General features: G+C 51.4%; 1 protein-coding gene across 1 annotated transcript in view; it reads right to left on the bottom strand.

Annotated features, from left to right (window-relative positions):
* LOC142467639 (uncharacterized) overlaps window positions 1–22,993 on the bottom strand; it is a 98,834-nt gene that overhangs the window by 24,419 nt on the left and 51,422 nt on the right. The window contains exons 3-4 of the mRNA XM_075573602.1: window positions 21,567–21,680; window positions 18,267–18,380 (exon numbers count right to left, since the gene is read on the bottom strand). Of these exons, the coding sequence (XP_075429717.1) occupies window positions 18,267–18,380; window positions 21,567–21,680 (228 nt within the window). The remainder of the gene's footprint in view (window positions 1–18,266; window positions 18,381–21,566; window positions 21,681–22,993) is intronic.

Raw genomic sequence — 22,993 nt, 5'->3', positions numbered from 1 at the left:
CTGCTGCCAGGGAGCACAGAATCTGTGGAGGGTTCTTTTGGGGTGCCCTACGAGGGCATAACATACACCGTGTACTATGGCACGGAGGGGGTAAGGTGCTATTTGTGCAAGGAGCTGGGGCACATTCGTAGGAGTTGCCCCAAAGGGAATAGAAATCCCACTTCAGCTCCTGCACCCGCCCCTCCCTCTGCCAAGACACCCGGTGCTGCTGTGCCCACCACAGCGGGGCCCTCGAGGGCCCAGGTCCCTCCAGGGACCGCAAGAGATGTCGCTGTCCCATCCCGAACAGTGACGTCTGTACCTCTCCCCAAAGAACAGAGGGAGAAGGAAAAACCCTCGAGGGCCCAGGTCCCCTCTGGGACCGCAGGAGATGTCGCTGTCCCATCTCGAACAGTGACATCTGCGCCCACCACAGAGGGGTCCTCGGTGGCCCAGGTCCCCCCTGGGACCGCAGGAGATGTCGCTGCCCCATCCCGAGCAGTGACATCTGCACCTCTCCCCGGGGAGCGGAGGGAGGGGGTCGCCCTGGAGCGGCCACCCTCTGTTGTCGCTGTCCCCCCCTGGGAGGAGACACCCTGTGCAGCTGCACCCACCGGGGCGGGGCCCTCAGGGGCCCAGGCCCCCCCTGGGACCGCAGGAGATGTTGCTGCCCCGTCTCGAGCAGTGACATCTGCACCTCTCCCTGGGGAGCGGAGAGAGGGTGAGGGGGTCGCCCTGGAGCGGCCACCCTCTGTTGTCACTGTCCCCCCCCGGGAGGAGACACCCTGTACCGCTGCGCCCACCGCGGCGGAGCCCTCAGGGGCCCTGATCCCCCCTGGGACCACAGGATATGTCGCTGCCCCATCTCAGGCGGTGACGTCTGCACTTCTCCCAAGGAAAAAGAGGGGGAAGAAAAGAGTTACCCTGAAGAAGTCACCCTGTGTTGTCGCTGTCTCCCCCCAGGAGCACCCTACCCCCAATGTAAGCACCGTACAGGGTGCAGGGAAGCGGTGGGAGGCTCCCGCTGAGGAGGTGGCTGTACCCTTTTTTGGGGAATCAATCCCCAGGAAGAGGAAAGCAAAAACTAAGAACAAGAGGGTGATTGAGGAGGGCGAGGAGGGTGAACCGTATTACGTTCACCCTCAGAAGTCTCTGAAGCGGAATGCAACATCAATTCTGCACAGGGTGGCCCTGTCCGGCCCACAGGTTAGGATTAGCCAGTGTAAGCCGGACCCCATAAATATGCAGTCCCCACCCCTCGAAGATCTGGAGGGAATGCAGGAGGAGGTACCCGGCGTCCCTGGGGTGGAAGATCAAAGTGCTCAACAACATGAGGCTTTGCTCCTAGAAATGGACGTTGGGGAGCCTTCCAACACCCCTCCCAGTTGGAGAACATCCCCCGGGGACTTGTGTTTCGGTGAATCTGCCGCGCCGGACACAGTTGTCTTCGGGGACTCGGAGGTCGGCCAGGATCCCCCTCCGGCTGTGCCGCCTTCGGGTGGCACACCTGAGGCTGAGCCCCGGTTTGTGTCACCGGAAGAAGGGGATGGGCTAGGGCTGACCCCTGTGGTTGGGGGTTTGGAGGATGGAGCGGGGGAGGCGGGTGTGGGTGAGGGTGTTTTAGCGAGCACTTCATTTTGCATCTGGGAGATGCCAGATGTGAGCTCTCCTGGTGAAGAGTTTTGGTCGGGCACTTTGTTGGAGGCGACTGCTGGGCTGGACCCTCCCTATGAGGTACTTGCTGAAAAGTGCCCTCCTGTGATTAATGCGAACACCCGTGGCATCCCGTTTGTTCGCATGGTGGTAGAGGAGACCAGGAGGGCACTGTGTGCCTCGTTGGCCCCCGAGGACAATAGGGAGAACGCTACCTCCGCCATACCGCCACCAGCTACCCCTGAACATCCCACCCCGGGGTTGGATGTGGAGGATATAGTGGACCCCCTCATGGAAACACCGAGGAGGGGACCCACTTTAAGGCTGAGAAAGGCCCCCGCAGAGAAGGGCGGGGGTCTTCAGTTTTTCAGTCAAGAGGAGCTCGGGGAGTTGGGGCTCAGTGAGGAGTCCTCTGGCACCGCGGAGGCGGTGGACTCTTTGACCCCCATTATCCCTGCCCAGGAGCTAAATGGTTTCCTGGAGGATACCCTCTGCAAACACGGACCCACGAAGGTGCAGTTGGCCCTTGGAAGGTGGAAGGATGCCTTGGTCATTCTCCACTCTCTCTTAGTATACATCAGGGCTAACCACAAGGCCAAAATCTCTGGGCCTATCCATCTTCGTGTCCTGAAATTTCATAAATTGATGCGAGACCACATAAAGGCTTCTCGGGGTGTAGCTCCCTAAGCGCCAATGGAAAGCAAAACTCCTGATTACCAATGGCTTTGAGCATCGGTACACTTAACGTGAATGGCTGTTAGGACGGGTTTCGCAGGTTCCAGGTACTCTCCTTTTTACAGAAGGGAAAGTATTCTGTGAGTTTCCTGCAGGAAACCCATACCACTCCAGAGGCTGAAGCCAGCTGGCATCTGGAGTGGCGAGGCAAGGTCTTCTTCAGCCACCTCACTTCGTCATCTAGTGGGGTGGTGACACTGTTCTCTGAGTCCTTTCAACCAGAGCTACTGCTTGCCAAAACTGTTGTTCCAGGTCACCTGTTGCATCTCAGGGTCCGGCACGAGGACTACACGTTTAATTTCTTGAACGTGTATGCTCCTGCCACCGGACCCGAGAAGGCAGTTCTTAGTCAGAATGTCTGAATACCTGGAGACAGTGGACAAGGACGAACACGTGGTGCTCGGAGGTGATTTCAACTGCACCCTCGAGGCTCTGAAAGACCGGAATGGCCCGGAGCCACACCCGTGTTCTGTGTCGGCCTTGCGGGAGGTCATCACCTGCTACTCCTTGGTAGACGTCTGGCGAGAACATCCCGAGGCATCCACTGAGTTCACCCATGTTAGGGTGTTTAGGGGTGAACGGATGTCCTGGTCCCGGATCGACAGGCTGTATATATCCAGCCACAGCCTGTCACGAGCCCAGTCCAGTACCATTAGGCTGGCGCCGTTTTCGGACCACAATTGTGCGTCCATGACGGTGGCGCTACTACCAGCAGCGCCCTCGGCCGCCTATTGGCACTTCAACAATACGTTGTTGGAAAACAAGGGGTTTGCAACGTCAGTCCGAGACTTTTGGATGGCCTGGAGAGGTTGCAGTTCAGACTTTGCCACGTTAAAGCAGTGGTGGGACGTGGGCAAGATTCATCTGCGCCTCGTTTGTCAGGAGTACACCAAAGGTGCCAGCAGGCGGCGCGATGCTGAGATCAATGCCCTTAGGGAAGAGGTGCTCGATCTCGAGAAGCGACTGTCTGTGGCAGGAGACCAATACCTGCAGTGTGCGTACGTGGAGAGGAAGTGCGCTCTCCGGGACTTGGAAGATTGGAGAGCTCGGGGGGCGTATGTGCGATCCCGCATCCACTTCCTTCGGGAGATGGGTCGCGGGTCGCGCCTCTTCTATGCGCTGGAGAAAAAGAGGGGAAACCGTAAACATATCACCTGCTTGCTAGCAGAAGACGGTACCCCTCTGACTGACCCGGAGAGAATCCGGGACAGAACCCGGAGATTCTACGTAGACCTTTTCTCTCCGGAGTCCATCCAGCCAGACGCATGCAGGGTCTTATGGGAGGGGCTTCCCACGGTTGGCGAGGGTGGAAGGGAGCAGCTTGAGTTACCTTTGACTCTGGCCGAGCTCTCTGAAGCCCTCAGTCTCATGTCCCGCGGAAAAATGCCGGGGCTAGACGGGCTGACTGTGGAGTTCTTCTGGTTTTTCTGGGAGATGCTGGGACCTGATTTCACCGAGGTCCTGGCCGAAGCCCTGGAGACCGGTGAGATGCCCCTTTCGTGTCGGCGGGCAATACTGTCTTTGCTGCCGAAGAAGGGGGATCTCCGCCAGATCTCTAACTGGCGACCGGTCTCACTGCTAAGCACGGACTATAAGATCGTAGCCAAAGCGCTCTCGCTGAGGCTCAAGTCAGTCCTGGCAGAGGTGATTCACCCCGACCAGTCCTATACTGTCCCGGGCCGGAGTATTCATGACAACATTTTTCTGGTCCGGGACCTGCTACATCACGCGCAGAGGACTGGTCTGTCACTCGCCCTCCTGTCCCTAGATCAGGAGAAGGCGTTTGACAGGGTGGATCACCGTTACCTCATGCAGACCTTGCGGGAGTTTGGCTTCGGCCCACACTTTGTGGGCTTTCTCCACATGCTGTACGCCTCTGCAGAGTGTCTGGTGAAGATCAATTGGTCCCTGACGGCACCTTTTGTGTTTGGTCGGGGAGTACGTCAAGGGTGCCCCCTGTCTGGGCAACTGTACGCGCTGGCCATTGAGCCCTTCCTCTGCCTACTGAGGAGGAATCTCACTGGTGCTGCGGGAGCCCGACATGCGGGTAGTCCTGTCGGCTTATGCCGATGACGTGCTCCTCGTGGCCCAGGACCTAAATGATCTAGAGCGGGCGCAAGCGTGCCAAGAGGTCTACACCGCGGCCTCTTCTGCTCGGATCAACTGGTCTAAGTGCTCCGGCATTTTGGTGGGTCCCTTACAGGTGGACTCTTTGCCCCCCACGTTTCGTAATGTCTCGTGGGGGAGCGATACTCTCAAATATCTGGGAGTCTACCTGTCGGCTGCGGAGAACCCGGCCCCAGAAAACTTCAGTGATCTTGAGGAACGAGTCATTGCTCGTCTGGGGTCTTGGGTGTATCTGTCGAGAATGCTTTCCCTCAGGGGAAGAACCCAGTTTCTTTTGCCAGCTGCGCAATATGAGGTATGACCGGCAACTGTTTATCATCAGGCCCGAGGGTTTAGGTAGAGACCTCTCGGAGCTGCCGGCATACTACTGGGACTTACTTAAGGCCTGGAAACTGGTCTCCGCGACCAGGAAGGAACAGGCGGTGGGGGTTGATTTCCTCGCCGAGCCCCTGCTGTATAATCCGGCAGTGGGGGCTCGGATGTTGGATTCACCTTCTATTTGCCGCCGGCTAATCCTGGCGCAGGTGACCAGAGTCGGGGATTTCCTGGACTTTGAGCAGCGAAACTGGGTTAGGGCAGAGGTGCTCGCGCCCCGTATGGGTCTGCGTACTGCCCGCGTCCCTCATCGTTTGATCCGGGAGATTAAAGATGCCATCCACCCCGCCTCACGCACCTTCATTGAGGGGATATTGCGAACCGGAGAGCCTTGTCAACCTATTGTTATGGATTACAGGTATCTTATGGCATATAACGCATAATTAATACAGGTCACAGGTATATATGTATAGTATCATTATAAGGCATAGTACAGCTTAGAGCATATTGTCAAAATCCTAGCTTTTCTTGTATTAGAAATAATAGGTTGTTTTGCTGAGAAGTGGCAGGATATTGGGACAGGTTACATATGCATAAAAAGAGGAACTAACTCACGTAAACAGGCCGTGGTCTAACGGTAAATGCTGAAATATATCATACGTCAGTAACTGTAATTCCTACTGATAAACAAGATACGTCAGTGACCACAGAGTATGATATCACAACACGTACGCAGCAAACAATGAGATGCTATATAGGTTTGCGTGACTCCATATTGAAACAGAACCGAACTGAGGTGGGAAGCCACACAGATGAGACTTAGCTGAGACTGGCTGACCTATCATAATATCTTTTGGTTTGTGAGTATGACAATGCATATTAGCTATATAATCTCTGCATAGTTAGGAATGGATTGTTAGCATACTGTAACTGCTAGCCGTCAGCTTACAAGTAGCTTGTTGTGATATTTCTGATATTTCTGATTATTGTTGTGATACAATAAATGACAAACCTTATCTTATACAAACTCTGAGTGACCTTTCTTTATAATAATCTCACGATACTCTTTCATATCTGAGAGTGTGGCCGAGACTCTACAAGTACGACATTGTGGTTAGTGCTCTCTGCTTAGGGCAGGATATAACTTATCACAAGGCATTACTTAGGAGAGGAAGGTAGGCAAAGACCCAGATTATGGCGCCCAAACGTGGTTAATTACTCATGAGTTGTATAAATAAGTCATAAATCTTATGTTACCCATTTAATCTTGAAAGTACACGTGTATGCTATTTCCTCTTTATAATAGAGAAGGTACAATTTTCATTATATATATATATATATATATAGTATATCATGGCTGTTATAGATTTTGCACGAGTTGCAGATCTGAATGTTTTAATGAGAAGTCAGTATCATAGAGATCTGATTAATGGTGAAACTCTTGCATTTGAAATTCAATTTGGCCCGTGTTGACCTGGGGCAAGATACTGCTATCTAACAATAGACACCACAGCTGAACCAGGCACATATCAATGCATACAACAGGCATATAACCCGTTGACACACATGATCATTAATTTGACACATAATGCAGCGACTGTCATTTTGGGGCAACAGCCTGTGATTGCTACAGGCGTGGACAGACATGGTCCTATTAATTCTGGTGCAAAATATGGGGAGAATCGCACACATTTATTTACACCAGTTACATTACTTGAGTTAACGGGATGTTGCAACAGAGTTGGGAGAGGAAGGTAGGCAAAGACCCAGATTACTATCAACTTCAGCTCTCCGGATCTTTGCGTGGAACCAAAGCCACGGCAACCCCCTCGGGCTCCTCTCTCCCCCAACCTCAGCAGGTTGGGGGATATGTCCCCGGCATGTTTCCGCGGAATGCCGAGGAAAGTCCTGTATTCTCTAGTGCTCCATATAGTGCACTACCTCACGCTTGTCACCCGCCCTGATACTATCTGGAGGCAGGTATTTCCTGCGAACGAGGGCGAGAGACCCCGGTGGAAGGAACTCTATTCAGGTTTGGTTCCCCGTCCCGCCGGGGATTTGAGTTGGAGGGTCCTCCACGGTGCACTGAGCACAGGAGAGTACTTGGCACACTTCACGGACTCCCCCGCCGCTTGTCCCTTTTGTGGCGAGCGGGAGTCCGTATATATCACATTTATTTGAGTTGCGCCAGACTGCAGCCCCTCTTTTCCTTCTTGAAGAGCCTTCTCCTGCAGTTCTGGCTACACTTCTCCCCTCATCTTTTTATTTTTGGGTGCCCAGTGTCCCGGAACGATAAGCCTAGGGATCTCCTGATCAACCTGCTCCTGGCATTGGCTAAGGTAGCCATTTGTAAAACCAGGAAGCAGGTTTTGGAGGGGGGGTCCCAACAAACATCGTGGCCATGTTCCGGGCGCTGGTGCACTCCCGTATTCGGGCAGAGTACTCGTACGCCGAGTCTACTGGGACGGTTTCAGAGTTTGCCTCCCAGTGGGCGTTAGGCGGGGTGCTCTGCTCGGTATCCCCCATCAAGGGTTCTTTAGAGTTAACCCTTCTGCTTTAAGTGCACTTCAACAGTGCACTTGTTGGTCTTCTTTTGAATATTTGTTTGACTGGTTTTTCTTTGTTCTACTTGGCAACAAGTAGAATTGCTGTTCAACTGAATTGGCCGGCAAAGTTAAACCAGATCAAAATAGACCCACTTCTCTCTCTACTACTCCCCTATCTGTCATTGGTGCACCTTCCTTTATAAACCCTGTCTGTCCACTTCTTCCCCGCTCTGCATAGTTCCTGTTTCCCTGTGTGTACCTGACCTATGCTGTGCTCCCTCTACGTCCTTGCTGTTCCTGTATGCTCTTGGATTTCCCTGGCTCCTGACTCCTGCTTATCCTGACGACTCTACTCTCTGGTACCCCTCTGAACCTTGCTACGCACTCCACTACGTCTACATCTGGCTTCTTAGGACCTGGCTTGTACCCTGACGATTCTAGACTCTCTATTCCTGGACATTGGCAACCGGACACGACTACTCTAACGGACACCCCAAGCGTTGCAAGTATACTAACTACACTCTATCAACAGACCCAGCAACGCTATACCACACTCCGGGCTTGCTCCCACTGTTGTGGGTGTGTGGTGTCATACCGTTCCCACCTCAGTACTGGGGTCTAGCTTGGTCTGCGGGCATACAGGCGTGACATTATGCAGAGCGCAACAAACGCAGACCACCCTGAGGTGGGTACAAGTATTACCCTAGACGCCATACGCTTTGTTAGCGAGCAGCTGTCCACTGTCTCCCAACAATTGATCACCTTGTCCCGTCAGGAAGAGCCAACGGCTTCTGCGTCCACAATGGCGACTAGCCACGCCAGCCCTGTTCCACGGATTCCCTCTCCGATTCGTTATGATGGTAACCCCCTCAACTGCCGTGGCTTTTTAAATCAGTGTGAGGTGCAGTTTGAAATGTCTCCCTCCCTGTTTCCTACTGGTCGTGCTAAGGTTGCCTATATTTATGCTCTGCTGACCGGGGATGCCCTTGCCTGGGCCTCTGCCCTATGGGAGCGTAAATGCGAAATAACGCAAGATTATCGTTTATTCAGACGTGAATTTCAGCTGGTCTTTGATACCCCTGCACGGCGCGAGACAGCCGCCTTCTCTCTCTTTCACATTTCTCAGGGCCAAAGATCTGCTGCCCAATACGCCATCATGTTCCGCATGCTGGCGGCCGAAGTTCAATGGAATGATGAGGCCCTCGCCGCTGCGTACTGGCACGGACTCTCCGATACACTGAAGGACGATCTGGCTACTCATGCCCGGCCTACATCTCTGGAGGAACTGATCGCCTTGCGCGTACGCATGGATCAGCGTACGCAGGAGCGACAACATGAGACACTGTACCCGTCCATCTCCCTCTGTTTCTTCTCACAGGTCGCCCACGACTACTCTCCTGGCCTTGAAGGCCCCGGAACCTATGCAGTTTGGCAGTCAACAACTCCAGGCAACCGAGAGAGCGCGGCGACGCCAGAACCGGTTGTGTTTCTACTGTGCTTCCTAGGAACATCGTCTCCAGAATTGTCCCTGAAGCCGGGAAATGGGCACACCCAGTAAAGGTAGAGGGTCTTCTACTGGGTACTGTCTCTTCTAACCCCTCTCCTCCTGAGGCTCCTTCAAAGAGGTTTATGCTACCAGTCACGTTGGAGGGCCCCAACCTTCTCGTAAAGGGTGAAGCGTTCATCAATTCCGGATCGGGCAGTAATTTCCTGGACCAGCAGTTCGCAGTGGATAATCTGATTCCCATGGTCAGAAGGAAAAGCCCTGTGGGTCTTGAGGCCATCGACAGACGACCACTCCAACCGGCCTTCATCATTTGGGAGTCGGTTCCTCTTACCTTGACCCTGGCTGATGGTCACAAGGAGGTAATCGTTTTTGACGTTTTCCAATCCCCTTCCCTACAAATTATTTTAGGATTACCTTGGCTTCAACTCCACAATCCGCGCATTGACTGGACTGGTACTTTACCCATTCTGTGGCCCACGTCTACAGAGGTTGTTCGTACGGAGACCCCCGTGGTTGTGCTTGCTGGTTTGGACTCTATACCTGCCGACCGCTCGCACCTGCCTGCTGTGTACCACGAGTACTTGGACGTTTTCAACAAGGTACAAACAGAGGTCCTTCCCCCTCACCGTCCGTACGATTTCCCTGTTGACCTCATTCCGGGAACTGTCCTGCCGAAGTCGAAGTCTTATCCACTCTCCCTCCCGGAGACCGAGGCCATGACTACTTATATTCAAGAAAACGTGGAAAAGGGATTCATCCGCAACTCTACCTCTCCTGCCGGAGCTGGCTTCTTTTTTGTGAAGAAGAAGGATGGATCACTGAGGCCATGCATCGACTTCCGCGGACTCAACAAGATCACGGTGAAAAACCGGTACCCCCTTCCGCTCATCTCTGAACTGTTCGACCGCCTCCAAGGGGCCTCAATTTTTTCAAAACTTGACTTAAGGGGTGCTTATAATCTCATTCGCGTAAGGGAAGGAGACGAGTGTAAAACAGCGTTTAACACACGTTCTGGACATTATGAATATCTTGTTATGCCTTTTGGGCTGTGTAACGCCCCGGCTGGTTTTCAGGAATTTATGAACGACATCTTCCGTGATGTATTAGGAACTTTTGTCATTGTCAATCTAGACGACATTCTTATTTTTTCTAAAAATCTGGAGGAACACATTCAACATACCAGACTTGTGCTCTCCAGGCTTCGTTCTAAATCGGTTGTATGCCAAGATTGAGAAGTGTCTGTTTCACCAAGCGTCCACAGCTTTCCTAGGTTACATCATCTCCAGTCAAGGTTTTTCCATTGACCCGGAGAAGCTGAAGGCGGTCCTCGATTGGCCACTCCCTAATTCGCTCAAGGCTGTGCAACGTTTTCTTGGCTTTGCCAATTACTATAGGAAGTTTATAAAAAAAATTCTTCTATTGCTCTTCCCATCACCGCCTTGACCAAAAAGGGCACCGACGTCTCATCATGGTCACCTGAGGCCATCTCAGCCTTTGAGACTCTCAAGAAGGCGTTCGTTTCTGCCCCAATCCTTCGTCACCCAGATACCTCCCTTTCCTTTACCTTGGAGGTCGACGCCTCAGACGTAGGAGCAGGCGCAGTCCTTTCCCAGAGAACTTCCCCCCAGGAGAAACTTCATCCTTGTGGTTTTTTTTCACGGAAATTCTCTACAGCAGAAAGGAATTATGATGTCGGTAATCGCGAACTTTTGGCCATCAAGGTGGCTCTCCAGGAATGGAGGCATCTGTTGGAGGGTTCCAAAGAACCAATCGCTATTCTCACTGACCACAAAAATCTGTTATATATTGAGGGGGCTCGTCGCCTGGGCTCCCGCCAAGCTCGCTGGTCACTCGTTTTCTCCTGCTTCAACGACACCATCTCTTATATTCCTGGGACTAAAAATGTTAAAGCGGACGCCCTTTCTCGTCAGTTCGCCTCGGAGACGGAGGCTAAAGAAATTCCGGAAGCTATTCTTCCGGCCAAATGTATAATTTCTGCTAATAACTTTGATGTGTTGGACGAGATCAACAAGGCGCAAGCACATATTCCCAGCAGGTTCAGGGTACCAGAAGGACGTCTCTACGCAGCTCCACGTTTTCGCCATAAGGTGTTACTTTGGGGACATTCCTCTAAAGCAAGTGTTCATCCAGGCTTCAGAAGGACGGCAGATCTCATCAAGCAGACTTTTTGGTGTCCTAAAATGAATCAGGACATTCTTGAATTTACCTCCGCCTGTCCTGTATGTGCCCAGAGTAAAAATCTCCATCATAAACCTTCTGGACTTCTGTTACCACTTCCCATCCCTGAACAACCCTGGAAACACATTTCGATGGATTTTATTGTTGAACTGCCTATTTCCAAGGGGATGAACACTAATTTGGTCGTGGTGGACAGGTTTTCAAAGCAGGCACATTTTATTCCCCTCAAGGGACTTCCCAATTCTGCCACCTTGGTGGACGTATTTTCCAGAGAGATCTTGAAGCGGGCCTAGCCTGAATGGGCGGCACAGCAGGTGACCGGGGGGCTCGGCCTCCCCGAACCGGATTGGCCGCAAGAGCGGCCGGGGGAGGGGCTGCAGGGATATAGCCAGCAGCCAGGAGGGAGGTCCGGCCTCTTGCTCCTGGCTGGCTAAGGATTCGGACGTCCCTCTCCTCCACTGCACTCTAAATTGAGGTAAGACCCCGAACTGGGGGTCAATCCTGGGCACTCTCCCCTCCTGCATAGACGCGATTTTGAATCGGCGGCGAGGGGAGAGGCGGGATGCAGGGAGGAGAGGGAACCCGTCCCCATCCTTATCGTCGGTGCGCGTTGTGGGTTCTGTAGAGTGGCCGGGGGGTAGCATGGGGCTGGGGAGGTCCGGCCGAGCCTGCGGGGTTGTTGCTGGAGGAGCACGGGAGAATATGCTTACCGTTGCATGGCTGCCCCCGTCCTCCAGCAGGAACGGAGTGCCGGAGGGGGGGTGGGTGAGGGAACAGAGTTCTCTCCAGGGCTCACTCCCGCAGGGCGCGCTCCACGGCCCCAGGTGGCGCTGCGTCCTGCTAGGGGTAGCGGTGACGCGGGGGGGGGGGGGAGCGGGCGGGTGAAGGGGAAGAAGCGCCGTGTTCCGCTCCCACGTGGCACCGCGTCCCGCTAAGAGCACACGGGTGGTAGTGGTGACGCGGGGGGGGGAGCAGGCCAAGCGTCCCGGCAAGAGCAAGCAGGACAAGGGGGGCCGGTGAAGGAGGAGAGGCGCGGGGACCCCTGTCCCCACGTGGCGTCCGCCGGGGAGCTCCGCCTGTCCTTGCCTGCTAAGTCCCTGCAGTCACCCCAGTAGCATGCGCTGGCTCCACGAGGGCCGCGCTGCGTAAAATGGCGGCGAGGGGAGGCAGCCTCTTCCTTGGGGCTCACGTGGGGCTCCCGCGAGAGTTCGGGCAGCTGTCCCGGGGCGGCCTGGGCAGCAATCACCCTTTAGTCGCGCGGTTCCCCCCCTCCCCCCCGCAACAGGGGTGGGGGACATGGGGGTCCAACGGGCCCAGCAAGGGGCACAAGAAACGTACCTTGGGGGGAGGAGGGGGGGGGCGAGCACGTGGCAGCTCCCCCCCTCTCCTTTAATGACCAGCAATAAAGATTGTTTGTGTTTGGGGTCAGATGCTTTATTTCGGTTCGGGCCGGGCCCCCCCCCCCCCCTCTCCCTCTCCGTCAATGACTTGCGCAGTGCTGGGTTGCCAATAAAGATTGTTTGTGTTTGGGGAAAGAAGTATGCATGGCTTTGGTTGTGGGGGGGGGGGGGGCACGTACAGCCCCCCCCCCCGCCTCCTTTAAGCGGGACATTGGAGGCAAGAAGGCCAACAGGGTGGGGGGGAACATTGGGGGGTAAGAGGGCCCGCTGGGGGCACGAGTCCCTCAGCGGGGGGGAATTACTTATACTGGGCAAGTTCTTTGCTTAGGACATACGTAGTCGCCAGACGCGGGGGCTAGATAGCATGTCATTAGAAACATGGGCCAGATATGTGGCTCGGGGGTGGTTCGGTCATATTAAAACAGTGCATACGTTGTCAATATTAAACAGTGCATACGGTATTTCATGGTTCTTTAACGCCGAAGTCACGTAGGGATGTCAGGTATCGTTGGGCGCTCATAGGTATTAGAATCCGGGCTACGGGTGTAGGCGGGCACGCATATATGGTAGAATAGACAAGCATATAAGTGGAGATAGGTACATATACGGGCATATGGGCATAGATAGGTATATATAAGGAAGGATACGGGCACATGGATATACGTGCATATAAGTATATATACGTGTATACAGGTATATACATATGGGTACACAAAAAAAAAAATGGATAGGCAAGGGGTAACGTGTAATTTTGTATTACAGCAGTTGCGCAGGAAGGCAAAGCGCCGGCACGCAGTGCGGTTGGGAATGTCTTTACAGGCCAGTATGATGCGGATCTTGGCGGAAGCACAGGACCACGACGAGGGGTGGCTGCACCAGCAATTGCGGGCATTGACGCAGGGACCCGGAAGCAACCAGGGAGGGTCAAGCAGCCAGGAGGGCGCTCAAGCGGGTTGGGAGGCCACGTGCGCCGAGGCATGGCCGTCATCAAGCGACGAAGGCGGTCCTAGCGGCGGAGCACGACAGCCATCAGGTTGCTTACAGGGAAGCAAAAGGGTAAGTCAATGGTGATGGGGGGGAAAGCCACAGCCTGGTCACGGGACAGGCCGGGGGGAAGGGGACGCAGCCTGGTGGGCGAGCTAACGGAAGGTGGCGGTTGGTCTCCAAAAAATAAAATAAAAAATGCGCATAATTATGTATATGAATACATATACGTAGGTATGAGCACGGGGATGAGGCCAACATGGAGGGAAGACCCCCACCGCCGGGCGCGGGGAGAGCGGTGTGGGTCAAGCCGCGAGCTGAGCGACAGACGGGCCATGGTAGGGGTGAACGGCGCCCAAGGTGGAGGAGAGGAGCACGTGGGGCGCGTGCGGGGATGGGCTGGAGCCCTGGATGGTGGCTTCCGTTAGGATGAATGAATCCGGCAGGGGTGGTTCAATCTTGTTTCTCTTACAGGAAAGGCTGGACCGGTCGGGACACGTTCGACCTCGCTTCGCGGCGCTGGTACGTCGTCCACGACTCGTAAGCGGACGGGGCGCCCGGGAGGGCCTGCGAACAGAACTCTGAGGGGCAAGGGCCTCGAGGTTGGTCCCAACAGGCGGTTCACATCGCCGCCGGGGACACCAAAGGGTAAACGTAAGAGAGCTACACATGTAGGAGCGGCTACCTCGCCAGGCATCCGCGGTTCCCCAATACCGGAGAGTTCGGTGGCGGGGGCAGCGGACAATGCCGAGGCGAGACTGATCAGCATAGTGGGAAAGGCCGTTCAGGCGGCGTTGCAAGTCTAGCGAGGCACAAGGAGGAACAGCAGCAGGGGTGAAACCCGGAGCAGCAAGCGTGTCAGCGGTTACACAGGAACAGGCTTCAGCAGGGGAGGCAGGCGCTAGCGGGGGCGCGGGATCAGCAGCTAGCCAGGTAACAGAGGGGGGGTCAGGGCAGGGAGCGGGAGTAACAGCAGCAGCTAGCGCAGAAGGAGGACCAGCGGAAGGGGCAGGACCGGGGTGCCAGTAGCAACGGCAAAATCAAAGAGGGTAGGGGATGCGGCATACGGTGATTCATATACAGCGGTCACCCAGTCCCTGGGCGCGCACCTGTCAGACGAGGTTAAGGAAAGAATTTGGGCAGGGGACTTTGTTGAGTTACTGACGTTGCTTCCTGGGTACAACGATGCGGTAGCGAGATCTGAAAAGAAAGGGGAAGCTAAGGAGGACGATGTAGAGAGACGGTTGTACCCACGCACTTTCGGTAACTGGGTGCAAGCGTTTGGGATATTGGCAGGCGTAGTGGGGGAGAAGCAGCCACATTTATGCACCGCGCTGTTTAAATATCAGGACATTATCAGGAAGGCTTTTCAAAAACATGGGGGGGGTGGGATGGTGGACATACGACGTGGAATTCAGGCAAAGTATGCAGGAAAATAAAGGGGTAGTTTCGTGGGACCGTAAGGATGTCGACTTATACTTAGATCACATTTCGGGGGGGGAGGTTCAACCTCTCGCGGGGCAGGTGGGCAAGGGGACAGTGGCAGTAACAATTCACAGGAGGGTTCGGATTGGTTCGCGCGGCCGGCAGGAAGGGGACGCGCAGGAGGTAAACAGTCGAGCATATGCTGGGGTTTTAACAAGTCAAAATGCAGATTCCCCAATTGTCATTTCCAGCATAGCTGCGCCGGGTGCGAGGGCCACCACCCCAAGTCCAAATGTTATAAAAAGGACAGTAAAGGGCTAAAGGGGGAGGGCGCGAACGCCAATTTCGGTAAAGAATATGGCGCCTCAGTGGGAAAGACACCCCAATAAAGCGGCAGCCGAGTTTTGGCAGAAGGGGTCGGGAGGCAGCGAGCGAGGGTATGGCGCTACGGGCCTGATTTAAGGGAGGGTTAAACAGGCCCATTGGTGGCGGCAGTTGGGGGGCGGGGGGGGGGGGTTAGGTGCTTGTCCTGCCAGAGGGGGCTCGGGGCTGGTAAAGCAGGTTGAAGCGAGGGGGCAGGTCACCGGGACGTACTTCCGGGTGCCCCCTCTTGCATTGCCCAGCACCGAGCACTTTCTGGCGCGGACGGGCAGCTCCCTGGTCATGAAGCGGGCCTAGCCTGAATGGGCGGCACAGCAGGTGACCGGGGGGCTCGGCCTCCCCGAACCGGATTGGCCGCAAGAGCGGCCGGGGGAGGGGCTGCAGGGATATAGCCAGCAGCCAGGAGGGAGGTCCGGCCAGCTCCTGGCTGGCTAAGGATTCCCAGCCACCCACCCATCCTTAGTTAACGCAGGATCTGAAGTTTGCTTGGCAGGTTAACAATTCTTTATGTTGCAGGAAGCGAAAATAAATCGGCATAAACAAGGAAAGACGGAAAGATCCGGAGGGAGTGGTTATTGCGGGGCCAATTTGCTTTTGTCGCGGCGGCAGTTGGGGGGGGGGGGGGGGGGTAGGTGCTTGTCCTGCCAGAGGGGGCTCGGGGCTGGTAAAGCAGGTTGAAGCGAGGGGGGCAGGTCACCGGGACGTATATCCAGGTGCCCCCTCTTGCATTACCCAGCACCGAGCACTTTCTGGCGCGGACGGGCAGCACGCTACCTCAGTTATGATTATGTTTATTATTAATAAACAAAGCCGCGGCCATTTTACCTCCAGACTGTGTCCTCTCTTTATTTGGTACGTTACATAGAAATAATGCTAGGTGAGGGGGGGAGCTCGCGCCTCCCTGGTCATCAGATTGCATGGCGTCCCCATCTCTATAGTCTCGGATCGTGGATCCCAGTTCATATCAAAATTTTGGCGGGCCTTTTCCCAAAGATTGGGTATCTCTCTATTGTTTTCTTCCGGATATCATCCACAGACCAACGGTCAAACGGAGAGGATGAACCAAACCCTTGAACAGTACCTTAGGTGCTTCATTTCTGACTCACAAGATAACTGGGTGGATCTTCTACCATGGGCCGAATTTGCTATAAATTCTTTGAGGAACGAGTCCACTCAGGAGTCTCTTTTTTTAATCAATTGTGGTTTCCACCCCAGTTGTCTCCCTCTCTCACCGTCTCCTTCTGGTGTTCCTGCAGCTGACTCATGTCACCAACCTACAGGAATCCTGGAGAAAGATCCTCAACTCCCTACGGTCCGCAGTGGCCAAACAAAAGACCAAGGCCGATCGCCACCGTCAAAGGGGCCCCGCTTTCAATCCTGGTGACCTGTTCTGGCTGTCTTCCAAAAACATCAGGCTCAAGACCCCTTTACCCAAGTTGTCCCCTAGATTTTTGGGACCTTTTAAAATTTTGGAGAGGGTTAACTCGGAAGCCGCTCCTGTGTGGCAGCCGGTGCGCGCGCATCCCCAGTTTACAGAGGGCGCGCACACAGACTCCTCTTATCAGGCTTCCCCTGTCTCCACCTCCCAAGCTTTTACAGGCCATTCCTCTGACTGCCCCTTCTGTCTTCACTTCTTCGCTCCCTGACCTATCACTACCTTCTCCCACTTCTCTCTCTACTACTCCCCTCTCTGTCATTGGTGCACCTTCCTTTATAAACCCTGTCTGTCCACTTCTTCCCCGCTCTGCATAGTTCCTGTTTCCCTGTGTGTACCTGACCTATGCTGTGCTCCCTCTACGTCCTTGCTGTTCCTGTATGCTCTTGGATTTCCCTGGCTCCTGACTCCTGCTTATCCTGACGACTCTACTCTCTGGTACCCCTCTGAACCTTGCTACGCACTCCACTACGTCTACCTCTGGCTTCCTAGGACCTGGCTTGTACCCTGACGATTCTACACTCTACTCCTGGACATTGGCAACCGGACACGACTACTCTAACGGACACCCCAAGCGTTGCAAGTATACTAACTACACTCTATCAACAGGCCCAGCAATGCTATACCACACTCCGGGCTTGCTCCCACTGCTGTGGGTGTGTGGTGTCATACCGTTCCCACCTCAGTACTGGGGTCTAGCTTGGTCTGCGGGCATACAGGCGTGACAGTCTGCCAGTACTGCCCAGCACCGGGCAGAGGGCTTCTTAGTATGCCAAGAGCATGCGCGAACTTCGCACCTTTGCCGTTTAGCATACCAAACCAAGCCCCCTTTCCTGGCGACACCTTGTCTACATCACCCGGACATCTGCTAGGATGGCAATACTTATTTTTTACCCTTCCCCGCTTGCTTAACACCTTCAGATGTCGGGACCTTTTTAACTCCGGACTTTTCCAGACATCCTGGGACCATGTCAGCGGGATGTCTTACAAGTTCTGGGCTAAATTATGCATGACTCACTCAAAGGAATTCCCTGCTATGCATCCTTAAAGTATGATACTTTTAATTAAGTGTTTCCGCTGTCCTGTCTGCCTGAATGAAAACCCCCTCACGCCTATAATGTTGGCACAATTAAAAGAGGGGGACTTTCATTCATCAAAATTTTATATAACTTTATAAAAATTGCAGCATAACCTTTTTAATGATTTTACCCCAGCAGCACTCACAGCAAAACTCAGGGCTCTAGGACCTTAGTAGCAAAGTTAGCTAAACGCTATGCGCTGTGCAGCAAGCTGCTGCTTTTTAAAACCATTTTTCCTTTGTGCGGTTTACAGGGGAAAATGGACACAATAACACATACAGTTAACTCATGACATTGTTGCCGCCACCTTATACCTGGTTGGACACACACAGACATTTTTAATACATTTGCAGTGTTAGTGCCATTACTGGGGCGCAGAGCTGGCGCTCTATAATTCCCCAATATGGCTCAGGGCCACCCAGCCGGGCATAATACCTTTATTTGTTGGCATGGGTACCCCCTCACCGTCCCATCTTCACAAAAGGATGTTATGGTACTCACTATCGACAGCAAATGCACCTATTTCTCTCATTATTGGGGTCAGATGCTCCTCAGTGTTCGGCTCTTCTTCCTCTGACTTAATCTCTAACCTCTCCGGTACAATCACTGGAAAATCTGCCAACGAGAAAAGGGAAATCCCTCATGTAAAGCTGGGAGTGAGTGAGAGCTCTTCTTGTGATATCAATATACAGAAATACTATACTGTATACTGATTCCTAAGGGGAAAAAATATATTATCACTGTTTATTGTTTTGATTATGGTGGGGGTGCATCCCCCTCCCCCGATCCTTCTTTTTTCTGTACCCACACCTTTTTCCCATGTTATCCAAAAAAGAAATAAAAATAGTTTGAAACAAAAAAAAACTATAAACATCAAATAAAGCAGAGAATTTCCCGTAGGACAAACTAATTATGAAGAACTAATAAAGATTGTGGTTGAAAGCGCAGAAATAACTGGAGGAATTGCCAACAAAAAGAGGGTAAGAAAATATCAGATGGGACAAAGCAATTACTACGGAGACAAGAAGAAATGAAGCAACAATAAGAAAATGTAACTGTGATATGGAGAAGACGACTACTGAAGATAACAAAAAAGTTTAAAGAAGAAAAAGCAGCGACTTGTGATTGTCAAGAAGCAAATCAGTGCATTCAAACAAGACGACAGATCAATAATAAAATAATGCGTAATTTTCATAAAGAGAGTTGAGGACACATAACACAGGACATAATCCCGCAGAGGAAGAGCGAGAAGAAGCAACCAAAGATGTATCATGGGTCCTTCGAATGGAACGTCAGTGGTGGTGGTAAAGGCAATAAAAACCATGAATGGGAAGGCTCCCGGGGACGATGGAATTACAACGGAAAACTTGAAAAAGAAGCTGGGGAAGAAGAAGTAGAGAAAATCCTTTCAAAACCCATCGCATGCGGCTTGAAGTACAGGAAAATTCCAGAACATTGGAACAATACCACAGTTATCGTCATCACAAGAAAGGAGACAAGGAAACCTCAAGAACTACAGACCAATCAGTCTACTTCTAATCACCTACAAGATTTTTACGAAGATACTCACTAATCCCGTACAACACACACTGGACTTCGCACAGCCTGGGTAACTAGCGGGATTTCATCGTGGATACAACACAAACGGCCACATCCAAGGTGTACATGTAAAAAATACAATCTACCACTCACTTTAGGATTAGTAGACTATTAAAAGCATGTGATTCTGTCAACACCACAGCGGTTAAAAATACATTAAGACAAAGTGTTGAAGTAGCATACACTGATATTATAAAGAATATTTACAAACATTTACACCACATCAACTAATCGATTACTGTATGTGAAGATACAAGCAAGATAAGGATCAGCAACGGAGTGCGACAGGGAGACACCGTGTCACCAAAAATTAACACACAGAATTGTTCAGGACATTATAAAGGGGGAAAAAGGAATCAATGGTGAATACTTGGGCCCCCTATGATTTGCAGATTACATTGTTATTTTTGGCAACTGCAACATTTCCTCTTCTGGCAGGAGGAAAAAGAGTCAAGGAAGTCTTTTTGGAGCGTTGGAAAGGAGAGGTTAGAATACGAGGATACGGGGGGAGTGGGGGCCCTTCACAAATGGAATCCACCTTATCTTGAAATGCTAGTCTGAGTAGAGAGTCATATACAGAGAGGAGACAGCATGGGTTAGACTTGGGAGTGTTCATTAGTGAAGAAAAGTAGCTTTGTTTAGCCTGGAAGTGGGCAGACTTGGAACCAGAGAGATTACATGTGTAGTGGAGGATGTGAGAGAATGAGATTTCCTCTAGGGGGCGTTCAAAAGAGCGAGTGCAGGAGCGAAGCCTGTGTGTATGGTAGTGTAGCCAAGGTCTGGGGTTAGAAGGGTGAGAGTGGCGGGGAATAAGTGGGGTATGTGGGAGCACGAGAGGAAGATAGGGCAGAATTGCTGTTCATTACCAGGTTATTGGGGTTGTAGAGGAGCAGAGAGAAGAGAACAAGGAGCGTAAAGTGTAGTTAAGTCGTTAGCTTAATGAAACGCAGGTCTCTGCAGGGCTGAGGGGTAAATGGAGGTGAAGAAAAGGAGAATTGCAACAGAGTAAATGAGATGAGATAATGGGCAGAGAGAGGAAAGGGGGAAAAAAGAAATTAGAGAGAGAAGCATCTGCATTATCTTCTCATTTTGGGGTTAAGAGCACAGGGAGAATACACTGGTCAAACAGTGGAAGGTGCCTGTAACAGGGGATTTATCTCTGTTCAGGAAATGTGCCTCTAATCCAGCAGTGTGGTGGTTAACTGCTGGTAGTCAATTAACCAACACCACCTGGCTGATTAGGTTTGTTAGAAAAGCCTGCCTTTGAGATGGGAAGTGAGATTTTTCCTGAGTCTAACAAATTGTTGGACTGACCATAGGAACAGACGTCTTGAGCCTGCCAGAAGAAACTGCACGCTGCCTGCAAGACACAGGGGAAAGTACTTCTAAAACTGGAGAACAAATAAGCCTTTCCCTACAAGACACAGATAAGACTTTCCTTTCTAAGACTTTTTGTATATCTGCTCATATCAAGATATATGTTTGGGGCTGGGAGACATGCTAATCTAAAGGGAGTTGTGGACTGCATAGGTTTCACTAGAAATACTCACAAGTGGAACAGAAGCTTAGTTTGACCCCTTGTTTTGCATACGTTTGAATGATTTTCTTGTGTTAAAGAAACAGGCGCAATAAAAGCCTTATTTAATTTCACCTTAAAAAAAGTCTCCATTGCATACCTCTGCACACGTCCTCTTACAGTGCCCTTGAAAAATTGTTTTGCTTTTTTTCCAAATGTGATCCATCCCAACCATTGATGGTCAGAGACCCATAACTCTGCATTACCAACCTTTAAACTCGTTTGGGAGAGAGACATATTGCTTCTCTAACTCTGCTGTATGTGGCTTGTTCCAGAATTCTCAGTAGACCTAGTGACTTCCTATGAGAGGCAACCAAACCTGAATATTCCCTAGAGGTGACCATACTACTTGTAACTAGATAACCAAGAAAATATTATTATTGAAGTATTTAACTTTGTACTTATTACCATATATGTTTTGTCAGTTGGATGTAGCATTGGGCTCCCCTGTCTTTTGTTGTATACATTTGCCACACTCTGTAGCACTCTTTTTGACATAAATATATATTCATGATGTGGTGGTTGTTGGAGTTTGAGCTTCCTGGGAATGTGTGTGTGTGTGTTAATACATTTCTACTTGTAACTAGATAACCTTGGTCTACACAAAATGATATTAAGGTACTCACCATCGACACCAAATGTATCTATTTCTCTCTTTATCGGGGTCAGATGATCCTCAGTGTTCGGTTCTTCTTTCTCTGACTTAATCTCCAACCTTTCCAATACAACCACTGGAAAACCTGCCAACGATAAAAGGAAGTCTATCATGTAAAGCTGGGAATGGGGGCTCTTCTTGTGATTTCACCACCTCTGATACTGGTATACAGCTGAACCTGTTATAACGCGGTGTTCGGCATTCACCCGATACGACCGCGTTATAACCGGGATCGCGAAGAAAAAAAAAATGGCCTCCGTGATCAGCGGACCCGCACTTACCCTGAGCAGGGTGCTGGGGATCCGACACCACAGTTCTGCGATCGCGTGGGGGGGGAGGGGGTGTCCCTGTAGCAATAAAGCACTGAATTCAGGGAACCCGGCGGCACCCCCACGCAGGGGGGTAGGGGACCAAATGAAACCACAGGTAGGTAGCTGTATGTATATGTGTGTGTGTGTATATCAGTGTGTGTGTATATCAGTGTGTGTGTGTGTGTATATCAGTGTGTGTGTGTGTGTGTGTGTGTATACAAGTGTGTGTGACAATGACATTGATAAACCTTTCCCCTGCTACGTGGGGTTGCAACTTTTGAAAGGCTAATAGTGGCAGACAAAGGCTGTCACCAACTCTACTCAGTAACTAATCATTTTCTTGGGTCTAATTTCTAAGATGAAAACGCTTTATTAAGTCATACAAGTGAGCTTTGCAAACGTGAACTCGTACAGAAAACGAAGTCTAAAAAAAAACTCCTACAATAACAATGTCTGGTCCAGTGGAGCAACATCTATCACAGGTGGGAAAACAATGAAGGTGCTCAGACATGTAACGTGTCCTCCATCATGTTAATGATTATTTCATATATTAGAATACCGTTTGCAGCTAATTCCAGAAAAGAAAAACAACAATTATCATAGAATATGCCATAAATAGAGGGGGAAGATCTCAATCTCTCTGCTGGAACATAAGAAAAAAGGAAAGCATTGAAATAAACCAATCAGGTGCCAATGTCTTGCACCAGTGAGATGTTTTAGAAGTAGTCTAACTAAAACACAGACTACTACAATTCCAAAATTACAGTGATGTGTGGTTATATAAAAGGGCTGCTGGTCTCCAGAATGCTTCTCTGCTGCGTTGCAAATATTTGTAATAAGCAGTGTTTGAAGTGTGATGATGGTACTAGCGGGAAAGAGTAGCACTAACTAATTTAGAACATCTGAGCATGCACTTTTTTTTTTAACCCACTTTGACACAACTGGTTATAGCGCAGTATAAATAAAATGTAGGTGAAAACGCTTATTATCACATAGGTTATTTTTCACAAAAACGGATGTGAATTTGTCAAATTTGCATGAGTGCTTGTTGAATAGCATATTTATTTTGGGGTGTGTGTCCATCCGG

Source organism: Ascaphus truei, chromosome 1 (assembly GCF_040206685.1).
Source record: "Ascaphus truei isolate aAscTru1 chromosome 1, aAscTru1.hap1, whole genome shotgun sequence".
In the NCBI taxonomy this organism is placed as follows: domain Eukaryota; kingdom Metazoa; phylum Chordata; class Amphibia; order Anura; family Ascaphidae; genus Ascaphus; species Ascaphus truei.
The sequence above is the reverse complement of the archived record's forward strand: the minus strand, read 5'-3'. Positions and strand labels throughout refer to the sequence as shown.